This window comes from Anomaloglossus baeobatrachus, chromosome 3, assembly GCF_048569485.1.
Source record: "Anomaloglossus baeobatrachus isolate aAnoBae1 chromosome 3, aAnoBae1.hap1, whole genome shotgun sequence".
NCBI classification, from domain to species: Eukaryota; Metazoa; Chordata; class Amphibia; order Anura; family Aromobatidae; genus Anomaloglossus; species Anomaloglossus baeobatrachus.
The window spans coordinates 426,303,193-426,317,963 of record NC_134355.1 but is presented as its reverse complement, the minus strand read 5'-3'; the positions used below and the strand labels follow the sequence as shown (position 1 = coordinate 426,317,963).

At 49.3% G+C, this 14,771-nt stretch overlaps 1 protein-coding gene across 1 annotated transcript in view; it reads left to right on the top strand.

The window, feature by feature from the left end:
- The window catches only part of ABCF3 (ATP binding cassette subfamily F member 3), an 87,995-nt gene extending 73,530 nt beyond the window's left edge, over positions 1-14,465 (top strand). Inside the window, exons 19-21 of the mRNA XM_075340364.1 lie at positions 11,426-11,558; positions 11,679-11,766; positions 13,443-14,465. Of these exons, the coding sequence (XP_075196479.1) occupies positions 11,426-11,558; positions 11,679-11,766; positions 13,443-13,601 (380 nt within the window). The 3' untranslated portion in view covers positions 13,602-14,465. The remainder of the gene's footprint in view (positions 1-11,425; positions 11,559-11,678; positions 11,767-13,442) is intronic.
- Positions 14,466-14,771: the final 306 nt, after the last annotated feature.

Genomic DNA, 14,771 nt, shown 5'->3' with positions numbered 1-14,771 from the left:
GTCAAGGCTTCATCCAGCACAGACTGTCAGCGGAGTGTCTCGCTCACTCTCGCCACTCTAGCCCAATTCGGGTGGCTTGTCAATCTTCCCAAGTCCACTCTGACTCCGACCCAGAGTCTCACGTACCTAGGGATCCAGTTCGAGACTTTGTCGGCTCTAGTGAAGTTGCCCTTAAACAAACAGCTGTCACTCCAGCTGGCGATGCGCTCTCTTCTGAGGCCCCGCCGTTATACTCTCAGGCGTCTGATGCAGGTGCTGGGTCAAATGGTGGCGTCCATGGAGGCTGTTCCCTTTGCCCAGTTCCATCTGCGCCCCCTGCAGCTGGACATTCTCCGCTGTTGGGACAAGCGGCCTTCCTCCTTACACAAGTTAGTGGCTCTGTCGCCACGGGCCAGGAGCTCCCTTCAGTGGTGGCTTCGGCCACTCTCCCTGTCCCAAGGGCACTCCTTCCTGCCCCCGTCCTGGGTGATTCTCACCACGGATGCCAGTCTATCCGGCTGGGGAGCGGTATGTCTCCACCACAGAGCGCAGGGCACTTGGACTCCGTCCGAGTCAGCCCTTTCAATCAATGTGCTGGAAACCAGAGCCGTGCTTCTAGCTCTCCTAGCTTTTCACCACCTGTTGGCGGGCAGGCATATTCGAGTCCAGTCAGACAACGGGACAGCGGTTGCCTACATCAATCACCAAGGCGGGACACGCAGCCGCCTGGCAATGATGGAGGTACAACGCATCCTCCAATGGGCGGAGGACTCCAAGTCCACCATATCCGCAGTCCACATCCCAGGCGTGGAAAACTGGGAGGCAGATTATCTCAGCCGTCAAAGCGTGGACGGTGGCGAGTGGTCCCTGCACCCGGCAGTGTTTCAGTCAATCTGCCGCAAATGGGGCACTCCGGACGTGGACCTAATGGCATCCCGTCACAACAACAAAGTTCCTGTTTACGTGGCTCGCTCCCACGATCCTCAGGCCTTCGCCGCGGACGCTCTGGTTCAAGACTGGTCCCAGTTTCGTCTGTCTTACGTGTTTCCCTCTCTAGCTCTCTTGCCCAGAGTCCTGCGCAAGATCAGAATGGAGGGCCGTCGAGTCATCCTCCTTGCACCGGACTGGCCCAGGCGAGCTTGGTATCCGGACCTGCTCCACCTGTCCGCAGAGATGCCGTGGCATCTCCCGGACCGTCCAGACCTACTCTCGCAAGGTCCGTTTTTCCGCCCGAATTCTGCGGCTCTCAAATTGACGGCGTGGCTCTTGAGTCCTGGATTTTGACGGCTTCTGGTATTCCTCCTGAAGTCATCTCCACTATGACTCGGGCCCGTAAGGCTTCCTCCGCTAAGATCTATCACAGGACTTGGAAAATTTTCCTGTCCTGGTGTCGCTCTACCGGCCATCCTCCTTGGCCATTCTCTTTGCCGACCCTTCTGTCTTTTCTACAGTCCGGTCTGCAGCTAGTCCCTCAACTCTCTCAAGGGACAAGTCTCAGCTCTGTCAGTTCTGTTCCAGCGGCGTCTCGCTCGGCTGGCTCAGGTCCGCACCTTCATGCAAGGCGCGTCTCACATCATTCCGCCGTATCGGCGGCCCTTGGATCCCTGGGACCTTAACTTGGTCCTCACGGTATTGCAGAAACCCCCTTTTGAGCCTTTTAGGGAGGTTTCTCTGTATCGTCTTTCTCAGAAAGTGGCCTTTCTGGTTGCCATAACTTCTCTCAGGAGAGTCTCTGATTTGGCTGCGCTCTCTTCGGAGTCACCTTTTTTAGTCTTTCATCAAGACAAGGTGGTTCTCCGTCCGACTCCGGACTTTCTTCCTAAGGTGGTCTCTCCTTTCCACCTTAACCAGGACATTACCCTACCTTACTTCTGTCCGGCTCCTGTTCATCGCTTTGAGAAAGCGCTGAATACTCTAGATCTGGTGCGTGCTCTCCGGATCTATGTGTCTCGCACCGCTGCGCTTAGGCGGTGCACCTCTCTTTTTGTGCTAACCACAGGTCAGCGCAAGGGCCTCCCTGCTTCTAAGCCGACCTTAGCCCGTTGGATTAGGTCGACCATTTCGGATGCCTACCAGTGTTCTCAGGTGCCTCCCCCGCCGGGGATCAAGGCACACTCGACCAGAGCTGTCGGTGCCTCTTGGGCTTTTAGGCACCAGGCTACGGCTCAACAAGTCTGTCAGGCTGCCACTTGGACTAGCCTGCATACCTTCTCGAAGCACTACCAAGTGAATGCTCATGCTTCGGCAGATGCGAGCTTGGGCAGACGCATCCTTCAGGCGGCTGTCGCCCATTTGTGAAGTTAGGTTCTGCCTACTTCTTAGTTTTTCTGTTTATTCCCACCCAGGGACTGCTTTGGAACGTCCCAAGGTCTTCGTCTCCCAAAGGAACGATACAGAAAAAGAGAATTTTGTTTACTTACCATAAATTCTTTTTCTTATAGTTCCGTATTGGGAGACCCAGCACCCTCCCTGTTGCCTGTTGGCAATTTCTTGTTCCGCATGTTATCACCGGCTGTTGTTGTGGACAGAGTCTCCGGTTGTTCTGGCTCTTGCTCTGTTCTACTTGTGGGTGGCTATTCTCCTTCAGCTTTTGCACTAAACTGGCTGGGACTGGCTCACCAGGGGGTGTATAAGCTCAGAGGGAGGAGCTACACTTTTTAGTGTAGTACTTTGTGTGTCTTCCGGAGGCAGAAGCTAAACACCCAAGGTCTGGGTCTCCCAATACGGAACTATAAGAAAAAGAATTTACGGTAAGTAAACAAAATTCTCTTTTTTCGTTACTTTGTATGTGCTATTATCCCCTTGTGCCTGGGATTTCCGTGCAGGATCAGCTGGTCTTCTCCTCAGACTTACACACCAGAGTGGTGAGCTGGAACACGTTTCTTTTTGTAAAACGTAACAGGTTCCCTTTAACTATTTACTATCTCCTCAATGTCTTAAAATATTAAGGCATCCTGCAAAGATGTTTTAGAATGTCTTCATAGAGTCAGGAGGAGAAGGCAGAGAAGTTTTATTATTGTCTCTGCTTTCCTGATCGGTGTATACAATTCAGGAACTATTGTTGGTGGATCCTGTTCCCATCCCAGTGATTTCCTCTATCCAGGTGCTGGGAAGCTGCTGGGTCTTAATAGCTCCAAGACAGCTCAACAATACAGGCAAAAGGCTAAATATGTCGAGTAATAGGACAAATCTGCAATAAAAAAAGAATACACTACTCACAAAAGTTAGGGATATTTGGCTTTCTGGTGAAATTTCAGGATGATCCTAAATTGCACTCTAACCTTTTCAGGTGACCTTAATGTGGCCTTCTCTAAACTTTTGAATGTACATTTTCAACTGTTTCAATGTTTCAGTACTTTTTGCACATTTTGCGGTTCTCTAACCAAGAGCTTAATGGCAAAATTCACTACAGTTGTTTGAATTGGTATTTAAACAGTCGTCCTCATCATGCTGTTCACATTTTGACATTGTTAGACCAAGTCGACACCTAACAATTGATCAGCAGTACCTCGCCATTGCAGGGCTTCAAGCTTTGATGTTTTCAGATGGAAGTGGCCATTGAGCTTCGAGTGTCACAGAGTATCACCAGCAAGTTGCAACAGAGATACAGAGAGACTGGAAAAGTCACAAAAAGGCATAGAAGTGGGCTTCCTTTGGCCCCATCCCACACTGATGACCGCTTAATTGTCAACAATTCCCTTTAAAACCGGATGATGAATGCTACACGAGTCCAGGCACATTTAAGGCTATGTGTCCACGGTAGAATGTACCTGCGGATTTTTCTGCCTGAAAATCCGCGGATTTGCCGCGGATTTGCCGCGGATTTTGATGCGGATTTTTTCTTCAGCGCCCTATTGGGAGACCCAGACGATTGGGGTATAGCTACTGCCCTCTGGAGGCCACACAAAGCACTACATTAAAAGTGCAAGGCCCCTCCCCCTCTGGCTATACCCCCCCCCGTGGTATCACGGGTTCTCCAGTTTTAGCTTTGTGTGCGAAGGAGGTCAGACATTCCATGCATAGCTCCACAGATTTTAGTCAGCAGTAGCTGCTGACTATTTCGGATGGAAGAAAAGAGGACACATATAGTGTCCCCAGCATGCTCCCTTCTCACCCCTGGATGGTGTTGTAAGGTTGAGGTACCTATTGCTGGTACAGGGCTGGAGCCCCACATGCTGTTTTCCTTCCACATCCCCTGGTAGGGCTCTGTGGAAGTGGGATCCTGCCGGCCTCTCAGCTCTGACGCCGGGCTCCATCCACAGACCCATTAGAACCTGATGGAGACGGAGCAGGAGTACGATCAGGGACAGGCCCTGCATCATACAGGTACTCTGTGTCCCCGGCAGGCACAGACACACTCCGGGCTGGCTGGGTGTTGTAGTGCGCCGGGGACCGCAACGTTGGAGTTAGTGTCCCTACAGATTACTGGGGGATTTTTTGTGTATGGGAACGCAGCGCCGACCCCCTCTGGACCGGGCGGCGCTGCTGTGACTTGTGGTGCGCCGGGGATCCGCCGTCCGCGCTTTTACGGCGGCGGCGGTTATAAATTGAGTCCCCGGCTTTTTGGGCCTAGGACGCCGGCAGCTCCGATTCGTTCCCGCCCCCACCCTGTCATTCAGGGTAGGGGAGAGACGCTGTTCGCTAGCAGCGACGAGGGCTGGAGCCTGATTTACATGCTCCAGCCCTCACACTAGGCACAGAGGGAAGCAGGCTTCCCGCTCTTAGCCAGGAACGCCCAGGGCCCGCCCCCCTTCTCTCTCAGGACGCCGGCAGCCATTACATGCAGTCTGGCTGGAGGAAGGACGCAAGGCTCTGGGAGACCTGGACTAGGGGCTATCTGGCGACCACACACCCGCTTTTTAAGCGGGCGGTAAGCGATTTTTCTGTGCTGGTCCCTCTAGTGCCTCACGGTGTATCGGTGTACTGTGTAGGATATAGAGATATTGTATTTCTTGCACTGTGAGGTCGCTTCTGGCTGCATCTCCCAGATCCCTCTGTGGAAGCAACAACATGCCATCCTCAAAACGCAAGGCTGCCAAGGCTAGGGCTGTGTATACTGCGTGTGCTGCATGTGGGGCTAATCTACCAGCAGGCTCCGATGACCCCCATTGTGTGCAATGCTCCGACCCGGTGCTGCTTCGCCAGCCGGAGTCAGGAGAGGTAGTGACACAGGCTGAGACGCTTGTAAGTTCTGCCCCGGTGACAGGGACAGACTTTGCAGTTTTTGCTGATAATATGTCTGTGTCTATGGCAAAAAATCCTTGAAACCTTGCAATCTATGCATGGGGCTCAGTCTTTGGGCACGGCGAGGCCTCTGTCCTCAGGTCCCCCTCACTTGGAATTAATCCAGCCCACAGGGGGGTCCCCGGCTTCACAGGCCGAGGATTATGACTCAGATGATAGCCCCAGCCACCCTAAGCGAGCTCGCTGGGAAAGACCCTCGACGTCATCACACTGCTCAGGGTCTCAGCGCAATCAGTCTCCCTGTGATGTGTCTGATGAGAGTGATCAGGAATCCATTCCTGGAACCCCTCTCAACCTGGATACCCCTGATGGGGATGCCATGGTAAACGACCTTATCTCAGCCATCAATAGGCTGTTGGATATTTCTCCCCCAGCCCCTTCAGCAGAAGAGGCGGCTGCGGAGCAGGAGAAGTTTCGTTTCCTTTATCCCAAGCGTAAATTGAGTGCTTTGTTGGATCACGCTGACTTCAGAGAATCAATCCAGAAGCACGACGCTCACCCAGAAAGGCGTTTCTCTAAACGATCTAAAGATACGCGTTTCCCTTTCCCCCCTGAGGTGGTCAAGCGCTGGACACAGTGTCCAAAGGTAGACCCCCCGATTTCCAAACTCGCAGCTAGGTCCATAGTTGCAGTGGAGGATGGCGCTTCACTTAAAGATGCCAATGACAGACAGATGGACCTTTGGTTAAAATCTGTCTATGAAGCTATCGGCGCGTCGTTTGCTCCGGCATTCGCAGCCGTATGGGCACTCCAGGCTATTTCAGCTGGCTTAGCAAAAGTGGATGCTATCATACATCCAGCAGTGCCGCAAGTGGCGCACCTTACCACGCAGATGTCGGCGTTTGCGTCTTACGCTATCAATGCGGTCCTAGAATCTACCAGTCGCACCTCAATGGCGTCCGCCAATTCGGTAGTTTTGCGCAGAGCCTTGTGGTTAAAGGACTGGAAAGCAGATGCTGGTTCCAAAAAATGTTTAACCAGCTTGCCTTTATCTAGAGATAGACTGTTTGGCGAGCCATTGGCTGATATCATTAAGCAGTCCAAGGGTAAAGACTCCTCTTTACCACAACCCAGAACAACCAAACCTCAGCAGAAAAAGTGGCAGCAGAGGTTTCAGTCCTTTCGAGGTTCGGGCAAGACACCGTTTACCTCGTCCAAAGGGACTCAGAGGACGCAAAGAAACTCAGATTCGTGGCGGGCTCACACGCGCCCCAAGAAAGCAAATGGAGGTACCACTTCCAAAGCGGCTACCTCATGACTTCCAGCCCCCTCCCTCCGCATCGCCGGTCGGGGGCAGGCTCTCCCGCTTTTCCGGCATTTGGATGTCACAGGTCAAAGACCGGTGGGTGACGGACATTTTGTCTCGCGGGTACAAAATCGAGTTCAATTCTCGTCCTCCAGCTCGGTTCTTCAGAACCTCCCCACATCCAGACCGAGCAGATGCTCTGCTGCAGGCGGTGGACTCCCTAAGAGCGGAAGGAGTGGTGATCCCAGTCCCTCCTCAGGAACAAGGGCAAGGGTTTTACTCCAATCTCTTTGTGGTTCCAAAAAAGGACGGCTCGTTCCGTCCTGTTCTGGACCTAAAACGGCTCAACAAACATGTGCACGCCAGGAAGTTCCGGATGGAAACCCTGCGTTCTGTCATTGCCTCAATGTCCAGAGGAGACTTCCTTGCCTCAATAGACATCAAAGATGCTTATCTCCACGTGCCAATTGCTACAGAACATCAACGTTTTCTACGTTTTGTGATAGGAGACGACCATTTTCAGTTCGTAGCTCTGCCATTTGGTCTGGCGACAGCCCCACGGGTCTTCACCAAGGTCATGGCGGCGGTGGTAGCAGTCTTGCACTCTCAGGGACACTCGGTGATCCCTTACCTAGACGATTTATTGGTCAAAGCTCCCTCTCAAGAGGCATGTCAGCGCAGCCTGAATGCTACGCTGGAGACCCTACAGTCTTTCGGATGGATCATCAACTTTCCAAAAGTCGATCCTATCACCGACTCAATCACTAACGTATCTTGGCATGGAGTTTCATACTCTAGCAGCGATAGTGAAGCTTCCGCTGAACAAGCAGCGGTCACTACAGACAGGGGTGCAATCTCTTCTGCAGGGCCAGTTGCATCCCTTGCGGCGCCTCATGCATTTCCTAGGGAAGATGGTGGCAGCCATGGAAGCAGTTCCCTTTGCGCAGTTTCATCTGCGCCCACTTCAATGGGACATTCTCCGCCAATGGGACGGGAAGTCAACGTCCCTGGACAGGAAAGTCTCGCTTTCCCAGACGGCCAAGGACTCCCTACAATGGTGGCTCCTTCCCACCTCATTGTCTCAGGGAAGATCCTTCCTGCCCCCATCCTGGGCAGTAGTCACGACAGATGCGAGTCTGTCAGGGTGGGGAGCAGTATTTCTCCACCACAGGGCTCAGGGGACGTGGACTCCGCAGGAGTCCACCCTTCAGATCAATGTTCTGGAGATCAGAGCAGTGTATCTTGCTCTACTGGCCTTCCAACAGTGGCTGGAAGGAAAGCAGATCCGAATCCAATCGGACAACTCCACAGCGGTGGCATACATCAACCACCAAGGAGGGACGCGCAGTCGGCAAGCCTTCCAAGAAGTCCGGCGCATTCTAATGTGGGTGGAGGACAGAGCATCCACCATATCCGCGGTTCACATCCCAGGCGTAGAAAACTGGGAAGCAGACTTCCTCAGTCGCCAGGGCATGGACGCAGGGGAATGGTCCCTTCACCCGGACGTGTTTCAGGAAATCTGTCGCCGCTGGGGAGTGCCGGACGTCGACCTAATGGCATCCCGGCACAACAACAAGGTCCCGGCATTCATGGCGAGGTCGCGCGATCAAAGAGCTCTGGCGGCAGACGCCTTGGTTCAAGATTGGTCGCAGTTTCAGCTCCCATACGTGTTTCCGCCTCTGGCGCTCTTGCCCAGAGTGCTACGCAAGATCAGATCCGAGTGCAGCCGCATCATACTCGTCGCTCCAGACTGGCCGAGGAGGTCGTGGTATCCGGATCTGTGGCATCTCACGATCGGTCGACCGTGGTCACTGCCAGACCGACCAGACTTACTGTCCCAAGGGCCGTTTTTCCATCAGAATTCTGCGGCCCTGAACCTGACTGTGTGGCCATTGAGTCCTGGATCCTAGCATCTGCAGGATTATCTCAAGGAGTTGTTGCCACAATGAGACAAGCTAGAAAGTCGAATTCGGCTAAGATCTACCATAGAACGTGGAAGATTTTCTTATCCTGGTGCTCTGCTCAGGGAGTGTCTCCCTGGCCATTTGCATTGCCCAAGTTTCTTTCCTTCCTGCAATCGGGGTTAGAAAAGGGCTTGTCGCTCAGCTCCCTTAAAGGGCAAGTTTCGGCACTATCCGTGTTTTTTCAGAAGCGTCTAGCACGTCTTTCTAAGGTGCGCACGTTCCTGCAGGGGGTCTGTCATATTGTGCCCCCGTACAAGCGGCCGTTAGATCCATGGGATCTGAACAGGGTACTAGTTGCTCTCCAGAAGCCGCCCTTCGAGCCTCTGAAGGAAGTTTCCTTTTCTCGGCTGTCACAGAAAGTGGCGTTTCTTGTTGCGATCACGTCGCTTCGGCGAGTGTCTGAGCTGGCAGCTCTGTCATCCAAGGCTCCCTTCCTGGTGTTCCACCAGGACAAGGTAGTGCTGCGCCCTATTCCGGAGTTTCTCCCTAAGGTCGTATCCTCTTTTCATCTTAATCAGGATATATCCTTGCCTTCTTTTTGTCCTCATCCGGTTCACCGGTATGAAAAGGACTTACGTTTGCTAGATCTGGTGAGAGCACTCAGAATCTACATTTCCCGCACGGCGCCCATGCGCCGTGCCGATGCACTTTTTGTCCTTGTCGCTGGTCCGCGCAAGGGGTTGCAGGCTTCTAAAGCCACCCTGGCTCGATGGATCAAAGAACCAATTCTAGAGGCCTACCGTTCTGCGGGGCTTCCGGTTCCTTCAGGGCTAAAAGCCCACTCAACCAGAGCCGTGGGTGCGTCCTGGGCATTACGTCACCAGGCTTCGGCTCAACAGGTGTGCCAGGCAGCTACCTGGTCCAGTCTGCACACTTTCACCAAGCATTATCAGGTGCATACCTATGCTTCGGCGGATGCCAGCTTAGGTAGAAGAGTCCTGCAGGCGGCAGTGACACCCCCGTAGGGGAGGGCTGTTTTGCAGCTCTAACATGAGGTATTTCTTTACCCACCCAGGGACAGCTTTTGGACGTCCCAATCGTCTGGGTCTCCCAATAGAGCGCTGAAGAAGAAGGGAATTTTGTTACTTACCGTAAATTCCTTTTCTTCTAGCTCTTATTGGGAGACCCAGCACCCGCCCTGTTGTCCTTCGGGATGTTTTTTTGTTGTTTGCGGGTACACATGTTGTTCATGTTGAACGGTTTTTCAGTTCTCCGATGTTATTCGGAGTTAATTTGTTTAAACCAGTTATTGGCTTCCTCCTTCTTGCTTTGGCACTAAAACTGGAGAACCCGTGATACCACGGGGGGGGTATAGCCAGAGGGGGAGGGGCCTTGCACTTTTAATGTAGTGCTTTGTGTGGCCTCCAGAGGGCAGTAGCTATACCCCAATCGTCTGGGTCTCCCAATAAGAGCTAGAAGAAAAGGAATTTACGGTAAGTAACAAAATTCCCTTCTTTTTTTTTTTTTTCCCCATTCAAAACCAAAAATCCGCACCAAATCTGCACCAAACAATTGACATGCTGCAGATTTTTCCGGATCAAAATCCGCGGCAAATCCGCAGCGGAAAAATCCGCAGCATGGACACAGCATTTCCAAAATGCCATTGAAATGGCTTGGAAGTGCCGCTGCTGCAGATTTTCGGGAAATCCGCAGCAAATCCGCGACAAAATCCGCGGTAAATCCGCAGCGTGGGCACATAGCCTAAGGGTGTGAGAGGCACCCAAGTGTTTCATCAGACCATTCGGAATCGTTTGAGCGTGTTATGCATGCAAGATGACCTGCAAGGGTACCTGACCACACCACCAACCACAGCCGTTAAAGTGTTGCTGATGAGGGACCAGTAAGCCTCAATCCTGTTCACTGATAAGTTGATTCATGCTAAGCAGAAATGATGGCCGAAACTTATGTTGGAGACGTCAAGGAGAGCGTTATGCATCAACCACTATTGTCACCAGGCGAACCTTTGATTTCATCTTCATGGATGACTGCTCCAGGTCATATAGGTCGCATCATTAGGAAACAGCTGTTGGAGACTGCGGCACCTCAAATCTAGTGGCCTGCACTTTCTCCAGACTTGAACCCCATAGAAAACCTATGGGATCAGCTGAGTTGTAGTGTAGATGCTCGTACCTCTGTACCCCAGAACCTCAATGACTTGAGGGCCACCCTTCAAGAAGAGTGGGATGTCATGCCTTAGCAGACAATAACTCCACTTGTGAACAGCATGAGACATCGTTGTCAAGTTGTAATTGATGCTCAAGGCCACATGACAAGTTACTGAGACATTGACATGTTTTTGGGAGGTATATCCACCACTGTTAGCTTTTCTTTAGTTTGAGATGAGGAAATTATAATTTCATGCTTCTACGTAAATGCCCGACTTTCATGATAACATTTCAGTGTAGTGTGAACTTTTTACATTTTTCCATAAATTTCAGCCAAAAGCCAAACATCTTTAACGTTTTGTACGTAGTGTAATATGGGTGGCAAAATATGTAAGATAATAAAAAAGCAATCTGTAGATGTGAAAAATATCCCTTTTCATCTTTTACATTTTCACCTGACTGTACCAAAAAATATAACATAAAAAGGACATACAAAATAAGCGTCATGATATGGAGCCAAGAAATCATTTGAGGAAAAATACAAAACCTTTTAGAGCTGTCTCAAACTGATTTTTCAGAAAAAAAAAAACCCTGAAAATATGCCTGCTGATGAATGGGGGAAAATGATCCAATGTTGAACTGGCTAAGCACAATAGACAGGAAATTGTCTGAATTTTTGCTTATTTTGATATAAGTGGTCTAATTTGCGATCGCATGTTCTGCAGTATCTATTATAGAGAATGACGTTATTCTGACTAAGCCCAGTCACTAGTTTTTAGCAGTTATGTTGTACCCTATTCTGTGAGTTGGCAGATACCACCCTGATGTAACCTGAAGTCTATATATGAACAAATCTGACTCTTCTGCTGCACGGTTTGTCTTTACAGGTAAAGTAGAGGAGGAATATCGTCATCAGCTCGGCAGTTATGGGATCTCTGGTGAACTTGCAGTACGGCCTGTAGCTAGTTTATCTGGGGGCCAAAAGAGTCGTGTGGCGTTTGCTCAAATGACAATGCTTTGGTAAGTTAACATGACTTGCCTTGTAATCCCTTCTGTGGTAGCTTCCTTTTTAGTGGACATTTTCTATGTAGGAAAAAATGGTTATTACGTTTTTTTTCTTTTTTTTTTTTTTTGCGTCAGTCCAAACTTTTACATTCTGGATGAGCCGACCAATCACCTTGATATGGAGACGATTGAAGCTTTGGGAAGAGCGCTGAACAAGTTCCGGGTTAGTTCTTTTACCCTTTCCCGCTAACTTCTGCATGTGGTATTGCTTATTTGTGAATGTGTTTTAAAATATGAACCTCTGACATAGGCACCAGTATGACATCTAGTATTGGTGGTACTTGAATGATAGTGCTTCAACATAAGTATTATACAGTCAATTTAACTTTTCACTAGCAGGACCTGTGGTGAGGTCATACCCATGTGATCAGAAGGAGCGGGGCCTCAGCCAACAAAGCTGGTACCAGGAAGCAACATTTTCTGTTTGCTGAGGCCCCTCTCCTTCTGGTCACATGGCTTTGAACTCACACAGGTCCTGCTAGTGAAAAGTTAAATCGATTTGTATAATACTTATGCTAATTCTAACAGGGGGAGGGGATAACTATGAATACCTCCCAGATATTATCTGGTCCTCAGCTGCTGACACTCAAGAAGCTGCAAATTTTAGAAACTTTACTTTCTTGGATTTCAAAACCTATACATCAGAGCTGATCACTAAAGGTATGTATAGACTCAACATGATAGCCAGTATAGCAGGGACTTTAGGTTATATAGGAAAATCCTGGTGATTGGTTCCCTTTAAATTGCCAAAACTGGGATATTCAAATTGTCTCTCCAGTAAAGGAGACAAACTCTAGCACAGCGCCACCTATTGGAAGTAGCGATCCTAAAAGTCACAAGTGGATTTTCAACAATCCTTTGCAATATGACTCAGGATATATAAGCCAGATCAGAATCCCAATTTGCAGACACGGTGTTTCGGGGTGCTTGCCCCTCGTCAGTGCAAAGTATGGGGGTGTCTGATCTGGCTCATGAGAAAGCTATGTGGGGACCACGGGGGAACACTTCTCCTTAAGGAGACTTTGCAAGCCAGTCTGGCTGCCAGGTAAGGGGACTTATAGCTGCCACGCCCCTCTAAGAAATATTCAAATTGTCTCTCCAGTAAAGGAGACAAACTCTAGCACAGCGCTACCAAAACTGGGATAAAAATTTTTAAAAAAAACAAACAACGCTTTCCTTTTGGGCCTGGGCTATACTGTGACTTTTTGCAGCGCTACTGATTGATTTTAACTATTACGTGGCATCTGCAATCCATCCCTTTTGCATACAAATCAATGTAATGCTTTGGACAGGAACTCTAGCTAGTTTAAATAGGGAATCTGTCAGCAGGTGTTTGCTATGTAATCTGACAGCAGCATGATGTAGAGACAGAGACCCTGATTCCAGCAACATACCACATAGTTTACTGGGTGCAGCAGTTGTGATAGAATCACAGTTTTCAGATCTAGCAGAGCCTAGATGTTAAGCTCTGTATAAACTCTGCCCACACTACTGATTGGTAGCTTTCTGTACACACTGTATAGTGAGCAGCTAATCAGTCCTGGATGAATGGTTGGACTATGAGGCACCTAGTCCTGTAGAGATAATTTCCTGCTGAAAAAACAGTGATTATATTTATACAACAAAATACCGCATAGTAAGTAACACACCACTGGAATCATTGTCCCTACCCCTACATCATAGTGCTGCCAGATTACATAGCAAAAATCTGCTGACATATTCCCTTTTTAAAATAAATCCGTACAGCAAGTCAGTGTAGTCCAGGCCTTAGAATTACATTTTCATTTCTTTGAATGTTTAACTTAGTATTCAGGTTCCTTTGTTATATCCTTTTTCTAGGGAGGAGTAATCCTGGTTTCCCACGATGAGCGATTCATCCGCCTTGTTTGTCATGAGCTATGGGTGTGTGAGAATGGTGGCGTGACTCGAATCGAGGGAGGCTTTGATGAATACCGGGACATCTTGCACGAGCAGTTCCGCAAGGAGGGCTTCCTATAGTGAACTCTACAAGAGTTGCCGACGCTCTGGTGTCTTTCCCTAGCTTCGCTGGTGTCCTGAACATACTGATAGTCTCACATTGGAGCAAACTTTCTGATGTTGAATGAAGCCAGATGTTCTACAAAGATGGGCCCTAGGACACTACAGCTACTGAGACTATGTTCTAGCCGAGGGAAGATATTTATTACTCCAACAGTACAGACTGGGCAGAGATAGCAGTTTATGCGGAGGCATGCGCTGCTGCACATTACGGTTTAATTCCTGTACCTAACCCACTTCTTTCTATCTCCTTGTCTTACAGCAGGTCCAATCTCACATTCGATTCTCTATTATTTTTCACGTGTATGTCAAAGTTCTGAATCTAATCACGTAAAGCTGCAGATGGGCCATGTTTTTTTATCGCAGAGATGTTTGTGTTTTACCGTTAGAATGTCTTGCTCCTGCAGTACGCCATCATGCCATATTGTACATTAGTCATGAAATAATATATGGTGTAATATAATGGTTGGATTATATGATGTGTAAGACTTGTTAAATTGTGCAAACGTCCTCGTCATACAATATGCTGAACTTAAGACGGCAGCCAAGGATCATGTTCCTGTGAGTCAGTTATGTACCAGCATCGCCGGTCCTCTGTATTGGCAGGATGGTCTCCCCTCCGAGTCCTCTCCACAGGTTTTTATTCTTCTCCCTTCTGCAGGAGCCCTATTTTATCCAGACACAGATGATGGGCAGCTCTTGCTCGACAGTATTGTGCAGTCAGCATGTTGCTCAATGTAAACCACTATCTCTTGCTTCCTGTTAAGTTATTAGAGTTGCCAAGAGATGGAGACTAACCAGATGTAAATAAAGAGCAGAATCCTACTTCTCGTGTCTTATTACTGAACGGTTTTAATTAGAGAATAGTCTTGAAGGTATATAAATGGCACTTATTACTTTTTACTTGTTAATAGCATTGTGCAGTGCTTCTATTTTGCTCCTTGGTCAGAATAGGTCACATGGTTAATATCGGACACGTGTCTTGCTGACTTTCCAGACCCAGCATGCAACATTTTCGATCAACGTTCAATGCAGATATGTGAGGTACTGCACAACCCTATGAGAGTAAATCTGTCAGAAGGTTTATGGTATGTAATCTAAGTGGAGCATAATGTAGGAGCTGAGAACCTG